This window comes from Alligator mississippiensis, chromosome 12 (genome assembly GCF_030867095.1).
Source record: "Alligator mississippiensis isolate rAllMis1 chromosome 12, rAllMis1, whole genome shotgun sequence".
In the NCBI taxonomy this organism is placed as follows: Eukaryota; Metazoa; Chordata; order Crocodylia; family Alligatoridae; genus Alligator; species Alligator mississippiensis.
In genome coordinates, this window is record NC_081835.1 from 13,379,822 (window position 1) to 13,399,688 (window position 19,867).

General features: G+C 39.9%; 1 protein-coding gene across 3 annotated transcripts in view; it reads left to right on the forward strand.

Moving 5' to 3' along the window:
• The window catches only part of GRM7 (glutamate metabotropic receptor 7), a 558,095-nt gene that overhangs the window by 414,331 nt on the left and 123,897 nt on the right, over positions 1-19,867 (forward strand). For 2 of the 3 annotated variants that reach the window (XM_019499726.2, XM_014604538.3), the window contains exon 8: positions 11,549-12,484. The exons of the other annotated variant lie outside the window; for it this stretch is intronic. In XM_019499726.2, coding sequence (XP_019355271.2) covers positions 11,549-12,484 — 936 coding nt within the window. The remainder of the gene's footprint in view (positions 1-11,548; positions 12,485-19,867) is intronic. 3 annotated transcript variants of the gene reach the window in all.

Sequence of the window (19,867 nt, forward strand, 5' to 3'; positions counted from 1 at the left end):
ATGGTGCCTGGAGCTCTACTGGTGCCCACTGGAACTCTCTAAACCATTTTATCTTAACACAGAAATGTTTTTACAGGAACCAGTGATCAGTTTATGTACTCTGTCTCATTTCTATTGCATGAGAAGCATTAGCTAATGTGTTGTACTGGCTACTGTGAATAGTATTTTGAAGGCTATTTTGAAAGCAGCTGGATATAGACTTCTGAGTTGAAATTAAAAATAGCAGGAAAATGGACAGGGGCATCTACATCTGTATCTTTCCCTCACTCCATTTTGCCTGGGTTTATAAGCCTGTATGTACATTAAGTAAGATTAGGGATAGGCTCCTGGTTATATCAGTATAAATGCATATTGACTATGTAGCAGGAGTTTAGGTTGTAGCCGTGTTGGTCTAAGGACATAGGCAGACAAGATTCCTTGGGTGAATTTGATACCTTTTATTAGACCAACCCAAATAGTTGGAGAAAAATTATTAAGCAAGCTTTCGGGTTCAAAAACCTTTCGTCAGGCTAAGGAGGTTTCAGCAGTTGGTGCGTGCTCTTCCTGGATGGAATGAAAAGTAAAGAAGCCAGGGGCTGGGCTGGGCTGGGCTGGGGAGTCAGTTGCCAGGCAGATTATAATGTGTCAAAAATCCAATGTCTATGTTTAGTCCATGATCTCTAGCATCCAGCAGGTTGATGAAATGGAGCTCATAGGCTTGACTCTGGGAAGTGTTGTGTAAGTTTCCCTTGAGGATCAGGAATGAGATGGTTAAATCTGGATGAATTCTCCTGTATTTTCAAGCCAATATCAGGGTGGTTTGGGTTGGAGTTAACCCTTGCCATTGGTTTTGGTTCACAGATATGATGGGTGGATATAGCCATATCAAATGCAGGCTCCTCAATAGGAAGGTCTATTTTTCCATTGGCACAACACAATTTTGTTATTTCCCTTCATGGGGGATATATTATGGAATGAATCCAGATTGCTGATAATCCTGACCCAGTCAGAACTCTGGAGGTATCTGTGCTAGTGGGGAGAGAACAGGCTTCATCTTCCATACCTATCCCATTGCCTTGACTGTCAGCTCTGCAAGCTACTGTACAGGGAAGTCCCTATCGGGTGCTGTGGGCCTCAGAGGGGTCATGGGGGAAGCAACCTAGTGTTTCATAGAGCCTAAAGACTGTTTATTCACAGTCCTTCAGTTAGTGTGCAAAGCAAAGAGGAGGCTTCTTGCTTGTTGACAAATTCCAGGACTGTAAAGAGACAGTCAGGTTGAACTCCAAGCATGTCTGTCTGAGGTATGGTCTGGCTGGCAGGTATACCATCATCTGACAGTCTTGACAGTCACCAGTTCCAACCCTGTGGTCTGACCCCTTAAAGGCTGGAGGGCTTGAGGTCATTGAGCCCTGCTGAATTATTACATCCAGCTGCTAAGGTGAGTTAATTGATTGCAAACCAGGGCAGAAAGAGTGGTAGGTTGGAGATGGGCTCTTGCAATAGGCCCTCTAGCAGGGAGTTAGAGGAGGAGTTACTGCAAGTGGTGTCACGCATTCACTTGCAACAGTTGCTAAGTTTTGATGCATAGGGGGTGCATGTGGGAGCACATGATTTGCCGTGCACCCCCTGGAAACGCCAGCCACGAAACCTAAAGTGCTGGCAGATGCGTATTTCTGGTTTTGCCTCTGGTGATTTTGGGCTCAGCGATCAGCCACTGGGGGGACCCCCCCCCTTCCCTCCCCCGCCCCATCAGCAATTGGACACTGTGGGACCCCCCTCCCCCCCGTTGGTGATCTGGTGCCCCTCCCCCCCCCCGAATCTGGAGGCACTAGTCACCCATGTTTTGGAATATACTGACCTCTTAAAGTTAGCATGTGTTGCAGGGGCAGGCAATTATTTTGAGCAGAGGGCCACTTACTGAGTTTCAGCAAGTCATCAAGGGCTGCATGACAGGCAGCGCAGGGCAGATTAATATTAATTTTCTAAAATTTTTAGGGGCCCCACAGGCTGGATAGAATGGCCTGGCAGGCTGCATCCAGCCCCCAGGCCACATTTTGCCCACCCCTGTGTTAGGGGGATAATCCTTGCCTGAAAGGAAACAACAATGCTAGGAGAGCACTTAACAAATGCTAAACTGCTTGAACTTGCGGTCACTGGAGTTTCAAGTGCATTTAATGCATAATAAGTGTAATGTGAGAAACTTTGTTCTCTTCTAAGAAGAAAAATGTGCCTGGAAAAGAAACTGAGTGCAATGGTGTTAAGTCAGGAAAGCTACCCAGAGTGACAAGAAACCAAAGGTATAGCATGAATCCAGAGTAGGTAGGTAGTGCTGCAGCCTCAGCCTCTTCTTTTTATAAACCTCAGCAACCTCCTTGTTCATTAGAATAGAGCAGGCAAGCAGAACAGAATAAGAGCACAGGGAATGACTCTCTATTCATGACTGGAGCACCAAAAAGAACCTGCTTCTATGAATAATTGCTTGAATCATCCACCTGGGTAACTTGCAGCATTATCTGTACTACAGCATACCTGGGAGTCTAAAGTACCTGTAAGATCTTAGAAGAAGTTGCTGTTTGTACTGTACTTTTAACAATAACTGGTGAGAATAATTATGTCTAACTGTTCCTGCTCTGGTGCCAGATTGATGTTAATCAAGAGGATATTCTCAGAAATACAACTTTTTGGAAAAAAAAACCCAAATCTATGTGTGTGTGTGTATGTGTGTGTGTGTGTGTGTGTGTGTGTGTATATATATATATATATATATATATATATATATATATATATATAGGCATATATGTGTATGTGTGTGTATTATATACATAATTAATATATAATGTATTAAAGGAATGCACAATTAGAGAGTACCATGTGTAGTAAAAGACATGCCAATTCATAATCAACTTCACTCAGATTCTGCTGCACTTAGTTATTTCTAGTTAACTCAGATGTTGCACCCACGCACATTTCCTTCATGCACAGCTGAACTCGAATCTCACTTTTGTCCACTCCATTCCACTATAATTGTTGCTGGGAGCAGAATTGAAAACAGTTGGAGATGAGAGCACTTGACCCCTTTTAGAATACAGCTCTTAAATGTTAGGAGATACCAATGTTTCTGATCCTGCAACAAGGATGACACAAACAGATCTTTACAGCCAGAAAAATTCTTGTTGAAGTCAAGGCATCTCTGCAGAGCCCTCTGCCCATCCAGTTCAGCATCAGAATAAAACATAGGCGTTCAGTCATGCCAGAGAAATCAGAAATGGGTGGATACCTTCAACTTAGAATCATGGATTTTTTTAAATACAGTCTGTCTCTTGCCACGGTCAAAATGAAGTACTTTAAAAAGTCATCTGAAGTTATATTCTTACAATTTCTCAGTATTATTCTTCTCTCCTCCCTTAAAAGTTTTTTAAGTTTGAACTGTTACAATCAAGTAATTCATTACCTATAATCAAAATGATCCAAGATTTCTACTTCCATCAACTTCATCAGCCTCCATTTGGTTTTCACGGCATCTCAGTCAATGTCATGCAGACTGTAAAATGAAGATAAAATAATAATACAAAGCAAATCCCTTTCATTGCAATGCATAGGGAAATGTTTGGAGCAGATTTGCATCTTTATCCATAGTTTGATTTATCTTTGTTGTGATCTATTTACCAAAAGGGTTTGTAGTTTATATTTTGCAGTAGGTCGTATTGACTGTGTATTATTGACATATACTTAGCTTAAAACTATTATCATTTTAAAGCCCCGGATTTAGAAACTAATTACAAGACATTAATAGCTAAAGCCCTAGGAGTTAAGTCATGCAAATATTGCTATCTGTGAAGTTGTATATACAAAAACTGTTTGAACTGTTGACTTGGTATCTGGAGTCTGAAAGCAGTCTGGAAGGTGGTAATAAATCTGAGGACAATCCTCAACAATTGTTTATTCTAATGTGTCTGTGAAAATCATGGTATAGTTGTTATTAAAGTCATAACCATGAAGTGTTATTTTTTTTCCAGCAGAGTACATTAATTATTGCTAATGTAATTATTTCTGTACTGATTTTTATTTTAATCAAACATTGCATGAAATCATTTAGTTCAGAGCAAGCAGCATATTATAGAAATGCTCATGTTGGTGAGGGGGGAAAAAAGAAGCAATGTTTAAATTATACACATATATTAAGTTAGTTTATTTGCTTAAATGGACAATTATTCCAGGCCCTGTGAGCAGGAATAAGCATTTCTTGTGCATGTTTATGCTACAGAAAGCAATATTAAGATTTGTATTAGCAGCAGATTAAATAGTTTTGAACTCTGTGCAGCTTGGGGTTGTGCAGAAGTTCAAAGAGAATGGGAGTAAGAATTAGAGATAACTGGGAACTGAAATGGACTCTACTGTGCTGTGGAAAAAAACAGTTCATGAGGAAGTATGGGCTTGTGGACAAAGCACTGAAGAGATCTGAGTTCAATTCCCAGCTCTGAGATTTCCTGTGACCTTGCGCAAACCATTTAATCTCTCTTGCTTCTGTTTTGCACCCCCACCAAAAAACTATATGAGTGCATGCTTGATCACCTTAACTAATCTCTATTGCTGTTGTCCCACTTGAGCAGAGAGGCAATCTCATAAGCAGCAAGGGTCCAAACCAATTTACAGCCTTATTTATTAAAATTAGCATCTTGAATTGGACCCAGAAAATGAAATGACAGCTAATACAGAGTGCAGGTATAATAGGCTTCTTACAAGAAACGCCACTAAGCAGAATTCTGCTGCATTATGTACTAGCTGAGGTTTGCCTGCAAAGAATTTTAGAATGCATCCCTTTACCTGTCATTGCCCCCTTACTAAGACTTTGTTGGGGGACTGAGGCATAAACAGATAGGAAAGTATCTTGACAGATAAGCTTGAAAATCTGAATGGCAGTGTGTATGCAATTGCTCCTTCAGAAACATGCATACAGTGGAATACCAATTTTTGCATGTGCCGTCATCATAATCTTGCATAAAACCTAGGCATGATGTTTTGGAGATCAGGTTTATATATACATATTTCAGTTGAATTAAGAGTAAGGCACTATCTCCTAATCGTAGTGCCCTCTCCAGTAGCTTGTACAAACTGTGACAAGACTCCTACTGGCAGGAGTCTATACATGCAATTAATGCATCTGTATTTTCTGCGCTGAAAATGCATGTGCATTAAATTGCGCCTGGGCACATATCTGAGTGTGTGTCTGTTGGGAGCAAATTTGTTCTCGACAGAAACAGTTCAGTCCAGGGCTGCTCCAGCCAGGACAATTCTCCCTGCCTCATGGGGATTGGGACAAGTTTCCATGTGGCTGGCGGGCAGTGTCCTACCAAGCCCAGACAGCTCGCCCCACTCCCTGTGGCCCCCTGCTGCTTAGGCTGACCAAAAGCAATTTGTTCCCAATCCATGTCTACACACGTGCTTCAATGCATTCGTTTAATACACCGATTTCTAGTCCCTGTATCTATGGGTACTAGAAAATGGCACATTAGACTAATCTACTGTGCAGTAGTTGCTGTGCACATGTAGACAATGACACTTTACTGTGCATTAGATTAGTCTAAGGTGCAGTAAAGCATCTCATGTAAACACACATTCAGATGGATAGTTTTAACTCCATCAAGCATTCTGTCCATCAAGGAAAGAGAACCAGGTGGTTTGTTAGTGTTGCCTTGCTGTTCACTTTTTGGTAGGAAGGAAACCATCTTGAGCTGGAGTCTTCTTAATAATAAAAACAATGACATAAATGACTCCATTTCTAATGCTGACTGATTCAGAAAAGAGCCTGCTTTACTGAACCATGCTTGTCATTGCTCTGAACGCCTCTGGGGCATACATGGGAGGCTAATAGAATTATACTTCTGTGTTCCTTGAGCATTAGTCTTAAGTAGCAAATTAAACTGTGAACCTGCAGTAGTAGACAAACGGTGTAATTGCTGTGCAGCAAGCACAGGGATCCCACCCTCCTAAAAATGGGCATCTTCATATGGACCCCAAAACCCTTTTTTCAGAAAAGCGGTTTAAGCATAAAATGAGTATTACCATAAAATGCCCCAGCAAATGCATGTTGAGCCAAATATCTGGAGATTTACAATACCATGTGTTGTAGAGAGTCATGAGAGGAAGAATCTTCTCAGCAACAGTAGATACTTTCTCATCTCTTTTTCTCTTGCAGTTTCCCTCCCCTGCCCCCTCCCCCCATCTTACCTTGATCACTTTTCCTTTTTCTTTCTAGTATGGCAATGTGGCAGCAAGATGCTGAGATATAAAATGGATTAATCCCCCTGTCTAGTTAATGTGGATGTCCTGTATCTGACCACAGGTTTTTTCTGACACATGGATCCGCTTACCTATATGCTTGACATATAATAGCATCAATACACTAGATATGTGAAATTTGATAGGATTAATAATTAATCTCAGAAAACACAAAGAATAGACTCTACCTACACAATTCAGCTCTAGTCTACATTTCAATTTCTCCACAAATTTTGGGATATGAGGAAACAGGATTTTGGTTTGACCCATGGTAAAGATGAGGGCTAACTGAAAAGTCTAAAACACAAAAATCCGTGGTTTAAATATAGTGGCAGAACTGCATATCAAATCAATACTTTTTATATACAATATATGTCCTAAATATATGTCCTGTGATACATTGTTTCTGTATTCATTTATATGTCTAAAATGGAGGCCATGACATGAGAAAGAAATTAGTCTTTTTTAATCATAGGAATGACATGTTTTTGAGCTTCCTGTTACGTATAGAGAAGATTTGCACCTACAGATATGAAACAAGAAGTATATAATAAAAACAAAATGCATACCTCTTGTACTAAACACCTCATCCATGAATGGAAGTGCTTTATAATGATGGATATCAATATCCTCAATATAAATATAATTATTTCTGGTGTATTGATGGGGAAATTGAGGCATATGTAGAAGTGGCTCAAGGCCAATGGAAGAGCCAAGAGGAGACCCTGGGTCTCTTTAGAGGCTCTGCCTACTTGGCCACATGCCTTCCCTAGTTTATTGTGTGCATGTTTTTAAAGGAGAGTTTTAGTTATTACTGGTGTTGGCAGTGACCCAAATGCCCTTTATAGGGTCTCTCCCTCCAAAATGGTATTTGAGGAACTGGCACCTTTAAGACAATATTGGCTGCTGGGTGGAGTTTCTGGAGTTTATACTTGACATGGAGCAATCTGCTGCTGTTTTCTGCCAGGTTCTGCTAGATGTTGCTCTTTCTTTCCCATTGCTTAGCTTCCCATAAGCTGTAGAGTGGATCAGAAAGACACAGCAGTCACCAGTTAGAAGCAGAGTAGTCATCTCTGTTTCACAAAAACATTGAAATGAGGCAACAGATTCAATCCTGCAGCCCTTATGCCTGCAAAACTCTACTGAATTTCATGGAAATTTGGCCTGTATCAGGAGTTTTGCATTGAGCTCAAAGGGATTGGCAAGTGAATATGAGAGATTGTAGCAGTGAAATGGGAGGCGTTTTTTAACCTGGCTAAGATGCTGGTTCTGTGCTTTTCCAGCAACATATGAGATAACCTCACTACTGTCCAAACTCTGTATTTCTTACACTGCTTTTGGTATTTGCGATACCACTAACTGAAACAGAAGCAGCAGAACCTTGAGCTTCAGGTCAGGTAAGTGAAGAAGAAAGCGATTTGCAGATGATTTGTGATTTTTAAGCTCATTTGTAAGTTAGAAGAGTTTTCAAATACTATTGACGGTTTAAGATGTCAACCAACATAGTTTGATTGTTATTAAATTAGAATTTCAGTTCACCTCTTCTGACAAATGTCAGACGCATGTTTTCAGACGAACTGTTTGAAAAAGGTTGCCGCTTGTCTCTGCTTAATAGCTAACAACTCCTTGGGTTGCTAGGATCAAATTAAATTGTTGTAATCTAAATGTAGTGGTATTGTGTTTTTACTGAAGGATCACATATTGAATTTATGTACTAAAATTATCTTCTGTTGGTTTGTCGGAATATTGTGGGCCCTATATTGCAAATCCTTAACTCAGCAAAACTTTTAGTGGATAGGACTCAATTTGCAATGAATAAAAATAGTAGAAGAAATGTGCCATAAAAACGACCCATTTTACATGCAACATAAATGCAAACAGTAATTGAATATGAGGTGAGAAATGGAAATTACTGTGGCAACAGAATTGTCTTTTAGATGCAGGATTTCAGAAGCTAAATTAGATTCCAGGGAACTACAACAGAGGATTTCCAGGGGAGAAAAGTAAAGCAATGACTATTCTAGGGGAAAATTACCTTTAAAAATACCTTAGATGGCTAGACTGTTGACTAATACTTCATGTTTTTGTTCTGTTTTCTTCAAGAAGTTTAAATAAAAATCACTTATATTAAATACAAAACTGTCTAAGAAATGTTCTTGTCTTTGTAAGGAAAGTGTCTCCAGTTAGAATCAGATCTCTAATCTCTCCGTGCCAGGCTTCTCTGCCAGGTGGCTTATCTGACAGGCAGTTTTTCATTATTAATTTTCTAGCCAGAAGCAACAGAACAGTAGCAAATCTTTATGAGGCCAGTGATATAGAGTTATCATGCTGTATTCCCAGTAGACAAGAAAAAGGGCTTTCCATAATTTTGCCTGATCTTCTGTTTATCTCTTTACACACAGTATCTGCACAAAATGAGATACCTTTAGGCTGTCCCAAATATCAGGCAATGCCATGGAATACTTTTGAGAATATGGAAATTCACTCTTGATAAGCTTATAATGGCAGGGAAGTGTGATAATGCATTAAGGATTCCGTTCTGTGGTTCCTTGAGACATTAGCACACAGAAAATTAGCACAAGTCTCTTCATCACTGCAGCCTGGGTTACAATAGAAATAGTTACTGCATGCTTATCGTTCATTTTCTATGTATAAGTGCTGCAGTAATAAGGTCAAGAAGGTTCTATGTGCAGCAGGTTGAGCAGAGAAGATGGCAGTCAGGACTCTTGAGTAGTATTGAGCTATCTGACTCTTTCATTTGTGCAACCTCATGTAAGTATTCATCAAGCTCTCTCTGCCTCAGCATACCAATTTTTAATAGGTATAATACCAGCAAGAGCATAAGAAGGTGGAAGACAAGGCAAGCCACCTTTCTGTTATTCATCAGCATCCTTTTTATGGATCTCTTAGGTACCAGGTTGTGTGTGAGCGTCTATGAGGCAGGATGACTGCAACTGATTACTAGAGTTAAAATCCTCTCCTCCTTTTTTTTTAGTTTTAAACTTTCCACCTGTTTCCTTTTCCTACTGTAACAATTTGCTTTGGTCCTCTGTGAAACTTGCACTCCTGCTCATTTTCTCTAGCTTGCCTATAAATAGCTTTGAAATTTGGCTCAAAGACTTTGAGATCATTTATCCAGATAGACCAGATAAATCAGTGGCAGTGCTGGGTTTACAGCTCTGGAGTTCCTGGCTCCTAGTACCTTGCTCATTCAAAGACACAGCACTGTCTTCTTCTAATTAGATAGATGTTATATTCAGATTAGTTATTAAAGCCAATATCCTTTGGTTTCTCTCAAATATTTACTTTTAACTCAGTAGATCATAAAAAAAGAGTTCATGGGGTTTTTGTTTTTTTTTCTTTCAGCATAAGTTGAAGGTATTGAAGGTTAATGAAGTTTCTAATAGAATGGCAGACCTTAGAAATATCTGTTATTGTGGGATTATTTTTGTAACATTCTCAGCAGTGTCCCTTGATAGCCTAGCAAGAAGATTAAACATTTGCAGTGGTATGTGGCTTTGGTTCTTTTTTTTTTTTTTTTTTTTAATATAGGAAATGGAGTCGAGTCAGGACCTATTTTGAATTAAATTAGGAAAGTGCAGATGAATCCTTCAGTTTAAGACATTAATAACAGCAAAAGCTGATTCACAAAACTCATTTTTATTTGTATTTGTATAGAAAAAGTGGTGGCACTAAAAAATATTTTGAAATTAACTATAAAATGTTATCCAGAAAGCTATTATCCTTTTTTTTTCTGTGACCTGTACATCCAGCCCAAGAGATCAGTCTTTGCAAACACTGGCTTTCTTTTTTAGCCAATGAAAATTAACAAAACTGATGGGATTGACCTTCATTTATGCCAGGCAACTGAGATTGGAATTTGGCTTTCAGTGCATCCCCATACATGCACACGTGTGGTTTGCAGCGCCACAGACTACATGTGGCACACGTTGCAGGTGTTCGCTGCACTCCTAATGTGTAGTGCAGCATGATTTTTTGACACAGGAAGATCCCAGTCAAAACCCCACCACTGAAAAAAATGTCTTGGCACATGCAGCAGCAGCATGCGCTTCCAGAAAGGGAGTGTGGCTAACCAGAGCCACGCTCTGGCTGCTGGCCAGACTCGGAGCACATGGATTGCCACCACTGCTACCTTGGGAAGCCCCCAGCACCCCAGGTAAGGCTTGAGGTCAGCCTGGGTGCTGGCCCCAGCCTCCCTTACCACATCCAGGGCCATTTGGCCCGTGCTAGAGTGTGTTTGCAGGGGCGTGCCCAAGGAAAAATAGCAGCAGCACAAATATGTGTCACTGTTATTGGTCCTGTGGAGGATGCAGATGCGCGCTCGGGGGAATATGCCCATAGAGTTGTATTAGGAATGTTAGGTCCCTACCAAGCAGTTTTTCTGGTCCAAGTTTGAAATACTTTGAAGGGGTCTCAAACTCTAATCCTTTGTAATGTACTGAGCTAGGTATTTGGGAGAATGCAAAGCTCTAGAGAGACCAAGCAAGAATGACATTCATTTTAAGATAATGTAATAATTGTCCAGAAGTGGACATGGTGCTACATGCATATAAAATAAAATGTGTTCCTTAAACCAGATGTTTGCTTAATTATTATCTAGTATTTTCTCACTGACAAATGCTTCTTATGGATTTCATAAAGTTTGATTCTTCTATGGCTCATACAGTTCAAGGTCTTGCCACTGTCTTACTCGTTTTAGTACTGCATTTGCCTTTGGAATGCATAACTTTTTTCTCATTTAAAAAGTTATCATTGCTGCAAGCAGCTCAGTAAAATGAAAGCCTCAGGTGTTCTTATCTCAGTAGGAAATCTGAGTTCTGGGTGTACGTTAAAAATTCAAAATGCTATTTGTGGCTGCTGCCTTGCCTTTAACATTACCTCATCACCGTGTACCTACTAATCCATGAAAAAAGAGTTCTCCATGAAAAAAAATAAAAAGCATTTTTTCTATTGATATCTCTTTAATGTACCTCTTTTTCTTAGGCTGTGCGTATTGCAGTGAGTCCATTTGGGTTGGAATTTGCTAAAAACAATACAATGGTAATTCAATATCAATATCAGGAGTAATACAATATCAGGAGTAGAGTTTTATGAGAAAATGTTGACATCTGCAATTTCCAGGAAAACAGAGTAACCCACCTGTGTCTGTGTTTTGTTGTTTCTTTTTTTAAATATGTGCACCCATTATTATTCCTTGATTTTTAGCACCACCTTAGAGTAAAAATCCAAATAACCAGCCTCTGTCTGTTTCACATTTTTCATCCTGTAGATTGAGGAAATGCAGTGGGGTAAAGGCATACGTGAGATCCCATCCTCAGTCTGCAGTCAGCCTTGCAAACCAGGATTTAGAAAGAAGATGGTTAAAGGAATGCCATGCTGTTGGCACTGCGAGCTCTGTGATGGGTACCAGTACCAGGCTGATGAGGTGACTTGTCTTCTCTGCTCTTATAATGAGCGGCCTAACGAGAACCGCACTGGATGCCGTCCTATACCCATTGTGAAATTGGAATGGCATTCTCCATGGGCTGTCATACCAGTCTTCTTGGCTATGCTTGGAATTATTGCCACCATTTTTGTAATGGCGACCTTCATTAGATATAATGACACTCCTATCGTCCGAGCTTCTGGAAGGGAACTCAGCTATGTCCTGTTGACGGGAATATTTCTTTGTTATATAATTACTTTCCTGATGATTGCCAAGCCAGACGTTGCGGTATGCTCCTTCCGGCGTATCTTCCTGGGCTTGGGGATGTGCATCAGTTATGCAGCTCTTTTAACTAAAACAAACCGTATCTACCGTATATTTGAGCAGGGCAAAAAGTCAGTGACGGCACCTAGGCTTATAAGCCCAACATCACAATTGGCAATCACTTCAAGTTTAATATCTGTTCAGCTTCTAGGGGTCTTCATTTGGTTTGCAGTTGACCCACCCAACATCATCATAGATTATGATGAGCAGAAGACTATGAACCCTGACCAGGCAAGAGGAGTTCTCAAATGTGACATTACGGATCTACAAATCATTTGCTCCTTGGGGTATAGCATTCTCCTAATGGTTACATGTACTGTGTATGCCATCAAGACTCGGGGTGTCCCAGAGAATTTTAATGAAGCAAAACCCATTGGATTCACTATGTACACTACTTGTATAGTATGGCTTGCCTTCATTCCAATATTTTTTGGCACTGCCCAGTCAGCTGAAAAGGTAGGTGAAAATGAACGATTGTGAGGCTGATATAGCCAAGTCATTGCCATTATGAATTATGACTAAAGTTCACTTTTAAGCAAACTTAAAAATATGCCAGCTGATTAAAATGTATTACTGATAGATGCATTATATATAAGAATACTTTTTCCAGTTAGTTGGTGGGACCATTCATTTGATGATTAATGGAAATCATTGTAATCATTAGTTTCATTGTTGCATCTATTTCAACTGTCCTTTTTTCAGTATGATGAATGGGAGTTAGCTGTCACACTACCCAAAGAGATGGCTCTTAACTAAATCATCCTAATCAAGAAATTAAACTAGGCATCTGTCAAAAAATACAGCCATTCTTATAAATGCCTGCACTTCTGAAGTGTAACACTGGAGGTAGTGATCATTGTCAGCTGAACACGCTATATCAGAGTAGCATCCTAAAGATAAATTAACCCGTTATAAGAAGGCTTGGTTTGTTTAAATCTAGATTGGGTATTTGCACACTGTACTGCAATCACTTCGGTGCAATCTATGCAGTGTAGCCATGCCTTTGGTTCTCTAGAAGCAAATTCCCTGCCCGCATGAGATAGTTACATTTAAGAGATTATTCAGGTACAGATTAGGCAGTATTTGACCCATTCATTTTCTTTTCTGTAGAATAAGTGTAAAAACATTGGAGTTTCATCTCTTTGTAGGGTTATCATAGAAAGCCAGTCAGAAAAGCTTCCTTAACAACTATGAAATCTTTTGACTTTACTAAGCATTAGGTATGAGCTATACTAAATCTGATCCTTTTTTGGGCAACTGACTTGCATTCCACATACATTGTCCCAGACAAGCAAAGAAAAAATAAAGAAAAAAAAATCATCTTAGGAAAAGATAGCACTAAATTAAAAATAAAGATATACATGCAAACAAGCCTTGGCACAAATTAGAGTTAACACACAGTTCTTTGAAAGGCTAGGGCTATCATACACACTCTTGTATGAGAGAGGCAATTGCCAGTTGAATCTCTCACATAACAGAGAAGGCAGTACTCAGAAAATATAGACCTCTACCTCTTGCATCAAAGGAGATCTCCCTTTTTTACCTGGTGGTAATAGGTCAGCCTTGGGTAGCCTTATTGTAACAGGCATTTTGTGTATGGGTATGTTTATGCAGCAAGTGGCTGCAAGGTATGGTATCAGGCTAGCTTAATCTAGCTAGCACAAAGAACAGTAGTGATGATGGGGCAGCATGCTAGTCATGAGAGTACAAACCCTCTAGGGACTTTATATACATATTCCTAGTTATTAGTACATACTGAAGCACTTGCTGTTTTTTGTTCCCTGTAGTACTGGGACCAAGATGGAACATATTTGCTAGCACATATTACAGTTAAACTTTGCCGTTACAATATAGATGCATCCTGCGTGAGACAGCCTATAGAAGGCAGTAAGGTCAGACGGACACACATATTCCCAAAGCCAAAACATGTTTGTTTCTTGTCCTGCCAAAATCCTGTAACCATTCATGGTGATTGGGAGCTAGTCAAAAGATGCGTTGTAGCTTTACTTTCGTCACCTGAGAACTCAAGACCTATACAAAGTGTCTTCTTTACAGTAATTCTTTGTATGATTAGTGGGGACCTACTTAAAGTTTCACGATTTCCCAAGAAATCAACCCCCCAAAAATTAATAAAAATAAAATGCTGGCTCTCCAGTGGGAGCCAGCAGTCCTCACTGCCACTGCGGCCTCGTAGCTCACCCCAGAGGGGAAGGTGCCAAATGTCAAGGCAGAATGAAGGGCAGCAGCCAAGATGGCTGCTGCCTCATTGTGTCTCTGCCAATCAGCAGTTAGGGGCAGGGCTGCACAAAGGGCAGGCAGCAGTCAAGATGGTGCCCCCCTGTCTCTCCACCCCCTGAGGCCTCTGCTGATCAGTGCTGAGGGACAGGGCCTCTCCACCAATCAGCGCCAAGAGGCAGGACCACCATGAAACGACCACAAAATCAGCTCTTCAGACAGCAACCAAGCCGCAGAAATGGCTTTCTCTCACCGTGAGGTAAGTAGGTCCCTAATGATTAGTGGTAATCCCATATCAGCTTGTTTTTTGGGAAATATTGTGTGGGAGATCATCAATTGATGAGAGTTGCACCTATGTACATACCTGGGGTGGAATGGCATGGAGGATGGATCTGTTCTCTTTACTGGAGGACATGGTTCTGGCGTGAGCGGGAACTGGCAAAGGAAGAGGAGAAAGAGGATGTTCGAAGCAATGCTTGAATAAAATGACATTCAGGGAGAAAAATTCTAGCAGCTCCATTTTGAACAGACTGCAGGGAGGTGGCTTGGGTATGAGGGAGGACGTTATACAGAGTTTAAAATGTATTCAGACACTTCCCTACTATGTGCACTGGTACATTAACTTGGATAATTCACATTCTTTCTGCAGCTTGCCACTTAATACAGCAGAACATTTGTTTGCTTGGCATTTAATATCTGATCTGCGAGACATATCTTGTGAATTGCTGTCATTTGTGTCCCTTGTTTGATTATGGGGCATGTTTGTATTTTGGTGGATTCTAGTTGTAACAGATTTGAGGCTACTTTGTTTCTGAAAAAGGTAACTGCATATCCATTATTTTATGCCTATGCTTATGCCTAGCTGAAGGATTTATATTGAATTTTACCTGGCTGCTAGAGCACACATTAAAATATCGTTAGTTTGGGCAGAATTCAATTATGTAGTTCTGCTGTGTATTAATACATTATCTTGGTACAAAAACATCTTTTCTGGAAGATATGTTTGATAGAAAGCCACTTAATGTGGCACCAGCTCATTCCTTCTGAGAATAATAGGTCATTTGCTATTGAACTGTAAGCAGCTTCTAATGATCAAAGCTGTCCTCAACTGAAGTGCTCATGGGTTTTCAGGGTTCAGGCTAGTTGACAGTGTTCATACACCATCTGCTGCCCAGCTAAGTGCCTTGGTGTAGCACAGCTTGTTAACCTGTACCTTTGGAGAGTGACTGTTCAAATGAAACACTGGCTTTAACTCTCCTGGTATAATTGGTTTTGACAACAAAACTATTTTAAATTCTCAGTGGATGTGTGGGTGCCTTGATCAGAAACAAAGCAGCCTCAAAGAACTGTTAAACCAATTATAGAAGTCATAGGTTTATGCTAGAGTCAATACAAAGTGGCACTTGAAAAGAGCACAGATTGCTCTGTAAGGTCAAGTAAAGCACAACTAAATCAATAAGCCAAATTGAGTCAAAATATTAGAGTACAAAAGTAAAGAGATAATGAGAGAACTAATGCAAGTAGTTCTATAACAACTTATTCCTGTGAAAACATCTGTTTTCTAACAGGGGCTTGGTGCTGGACATCAAACCTCATTATTCCCTAGCAATTTACCCTGTATTTGCCAATCAATTTTTAGTTTGAATTATGTCAAGCATAATTTTAAGCAGTATTAAATTCAGGATGAGTCTAAAGTTAAAACCTCATATGCATAAGACAAACAGTACAAGGTCTAAGTATTCGTGTGTTCTAGAGGATAAATGTATCATGGTTTGGAGTCCAAAATTCCCTCCCCCTGATATGGCTGGTATTTTGGATAAGAATTTTAGACCTTCCATTAAGATACCCATTTCCTAGAGACTGCATACTGATCTAGTGAATTCCTTGGAGCAAATCCGTCTGTGGGTTTGGCATAAATAGAGTTATCAGTCAGTATAAATTGATGTGATCTGGCTCCTTATGTCCCATAAAACCCTTCTGATCACCAGCGTTCATATCACTAGTTGTAAATATCACAGAGGGCAGTCCTCCAACATTATTGGAATGAATGTATTTATTGCTTTAGATACAAGTTGATATCCCTAAGGCAGTGCAGTGATGTTTAAACAAAATCTTAAAAGATACATTCCAGATTGGCATTGTGACTCCAGTTTACACATATTCATTTGTCTGCTTTATCTTGAATTATTTTTTTTCCTTTTACAGATACAATTTTACAGAGAAACAGCATGAGAGAACATATGGTGCCATTATTCAAACACAGCTTGGAAATTTGCATCATACCACACGTCACATTAATAGGCTCCTTTCTTTATTAATGTCCCTTAATGTAAATATTTTAAACCTACACCTAAAAAGATACCCAGGGCCACTGGCTTTACTTACATCTGTGGTTTTCAACCTGTGGTCTGTGAATCCCTGAGGGTCCACAGACTATGTCTAAGCGGTCCTTGAAAGATGACTGTGATCAATCAAGAGTATGTGAAATTGGGCTGTGCAATGCTTTGGTCCCTGATTTGATTTGGCAGAGATTCAGCCCAATTTGGTGGCTGAATCTCTGAATCCAAATCAAATCAGGACCCTACATTCTCTCCGAATCAAATCAGAATCCTCCGAATCGATTCGGAAAGATTCTGAGATCCGGACATAGACACAGCTTTAAATGTTTATTCTACATATCTCTAGGTAGCGGGGGCTTGTGATCATTGCAGTGCTGGGGCACATGGAGCGTCTCACAGAAGCACGGGGGCCTCCCCAGTGCGCTTGTCATCAGACCCAGAAGTGGACCAGAAGCACTTCCAGTCCACTTCCGGGTCCACCAGGGAGCATGCAGAGGGCCCCCCCTCCCCTCCACCTCCCTGACTTGGTGACTGGTGCCTCCTAGGTCGGAGGGGGGGGCACCCAGGGTCCCCTTGTGATTCATAGCCGAGCTGGGGGGGGGGGGAGGAGGGGGACGGGGCCTTCACGCTCCTCAGCAGACCTGCAAGTGGACTTGAAGTACTTCCAGTCTGCTTCCGGGTTTGCTGCTGAGCACATGGAGGGCCCTCCCTGCACTCCTGTGGGACGTTCCATGCGCCCCAGCATTGCAACAATCATGAGCCATGCCTGTTATCTCAAGGTATGGAGAAAAAAAATTTTTAAAGCTGTGTCTGTCTGAATCAGCATCAAATCTTAAGATTTGGATTTGGTCAAATTGAATCAGGGACAGTGATCCAAACTGACAAATCACTGTCCCTGATTTGGGCTGAATCCGAATTGAGTAGGGCCTGCTTTGCACACCCCTCATGCGAATACCCACACTTCCAATTCAAAGGGTCCACACCTCCATTTCAAATTTTTTAGGGGTCCACAAAGGAAACAAGGTTGAAAACAACTGACTAGCATCAATTAATAAGCTGAATTATTTATTAATAATTCCCCTACCACATAATGGTGAACTATTAATAATCAAGTAGTTACTCTGGGATAGAAGTGGACAGCAGACATTTACACCCATGTGCTTTACTCTGACGTAGTTCAGCTCTTGATTTTTTTTCTTCAAATCTAATTCCCTTGTTATAATCTATACTGGATTCTAGTAAATTATGATTTACAGTCCTACATCAGTATGCAGCTACTCCCTATTTGCCTCAAAATAAAATTATTGTAGATCCTTAGGAAGTTCATTATTCTTGCTGGGTCACAATAGATAACTTCAAGCTGGTCAGTATTGGGAGAGAAAATGCTCAATGTTCTTCATCTTAAAAATGTGCTTATTTGTCTTTTCTTTGTCCATTTAAGGTAATTAGATTTCTAATTAAAGTAACATAAATGGCAAATACAAAGCAGGCAGATAAATATGAACTTCAAACCCAACTAGGATAACCTTCAATTCACAATAGAAGTCTAATATATTTACATAAATTCATCTTCTTCTACCTCAATACCTGAGTAACCAAATGTAAATTACATGTGATATGTAAGCATATGTTATTTTGTCTGAAAGCCGGGGTGATAATGGTGCATTTGGCTTTCAGGGGCTGGCAAAGACACAGGTGCAGTTTTGGCAAGGGGAAGGTAGTGTTTTCCCTGCATTCCCCAAAGGGTAGGCCTGATCCGAAGCCCATTCAAGTAGTCTGAAAGTTACCAACAATTTTAGTGGATCAAAATTAATTTCCCTTTGAGTTCTCTAAAATAAAAAAAAATACATGGCCATCTCCAAGCATCTTTGTTCCTGTGGAGAATCTAGTTGCTGCCAGATGTCTGGGGGCAAAGTCCAAACAAGCACCACAAACGTATTACTTAAAGACCACATCCCCATTGCCTGCTTCATTTTTCCCAATACCTTTGCACTGAACCCCCCCAAAACATGGTAGCAAAGCTTTTGTAGACTGTGCTCCATAGTCTCTGAAAGTAACATAACCCATATTAAATGTGGTCTTTTGGAAACTGTCTCACAGCTATGTTAATTTGGACAGGAAGGATATAGTGGTAGAATAGTCTTACTGACTTCTGTCAAATTTATGCATAATGTTGGGCATACAAGTAGGTTAACAGGGCATTTTCATTTTAAATAGTATATCTTTCAGCCTACCCCTGACATTTTTTCCTTAACCCTTAATTATGAAGGCAGAGCGAAAGCAAAAGTTGGTTTCTTTTCCTACAGTTATTCTATATTATCATCTATGTTCTGCCACTTAAATTAAATTCCCATAATCTCTAGTAGGTAGTGCTGAAAAATTAGATCCATTAACGATGATGCTGAATAACCATCTACATTATGTAGTGGCTACACCGGGATCCACTTGAGTACCTAGACTGTTTGAAACTTAAATGTTCAGCATTTTGTTCAGAACAATTTCATGGCTTATTAATATGTAAAGAAATGTATCTTCCTCTGACTATGGTCTTAATATGTCTAAAAAGGGGTACAGTTTGGAAATATATCAGACACAGTTGTTAAAATTAAAAGCAATTCCTGCCCCCACAATTGTGCAGGCCCCATAATACACTTGAACCTTATGCAAATGGCATTGTGAATAATAACATACCCATTCACTTCTTATTTTCTCTAAACATATCACTGAAGTAATACACAGGAATCTGCCATTTTTATATTTAGAACTTTATATTTATTGAAATATTATTGGCTAGTAACTGGGATCACTTCCATTTACTTAATTGCTAATATTGAAATCATACATTTCTACATGATCACCAATCCAGTACAGATATAGCACCATACATCCAGATACCGGATTGTTTTATGCTGTTGTAGAGAAGTTTATGGAGTGTAAAAATTAGTAACTGTTACTTTAAATGAGAGATTATCCCATTTCAAATTTTATGTTTTTTGTTTGCCCAGGAACTACAAGGTTTGGGGACAGCCTGTTCAGGGATCTTCCAGACACAACAATTAGTTTTTGTGTCCAAATTACATAAAGCTCTGCCTTTTTCTTCCCTTGTTTTCTGTGGATTATAGGTTGTGTGAAATGTGAAGTCCTTAATCCCGTTTATTGCTGAACCCTCCTAATTACTGCTCTGCTAACTTTTTTTTAATAGTTCATTCCATTCAAATCAATAGATAATCAAGAGATGCCAGTTTATGTAACTTAAAAACCATAA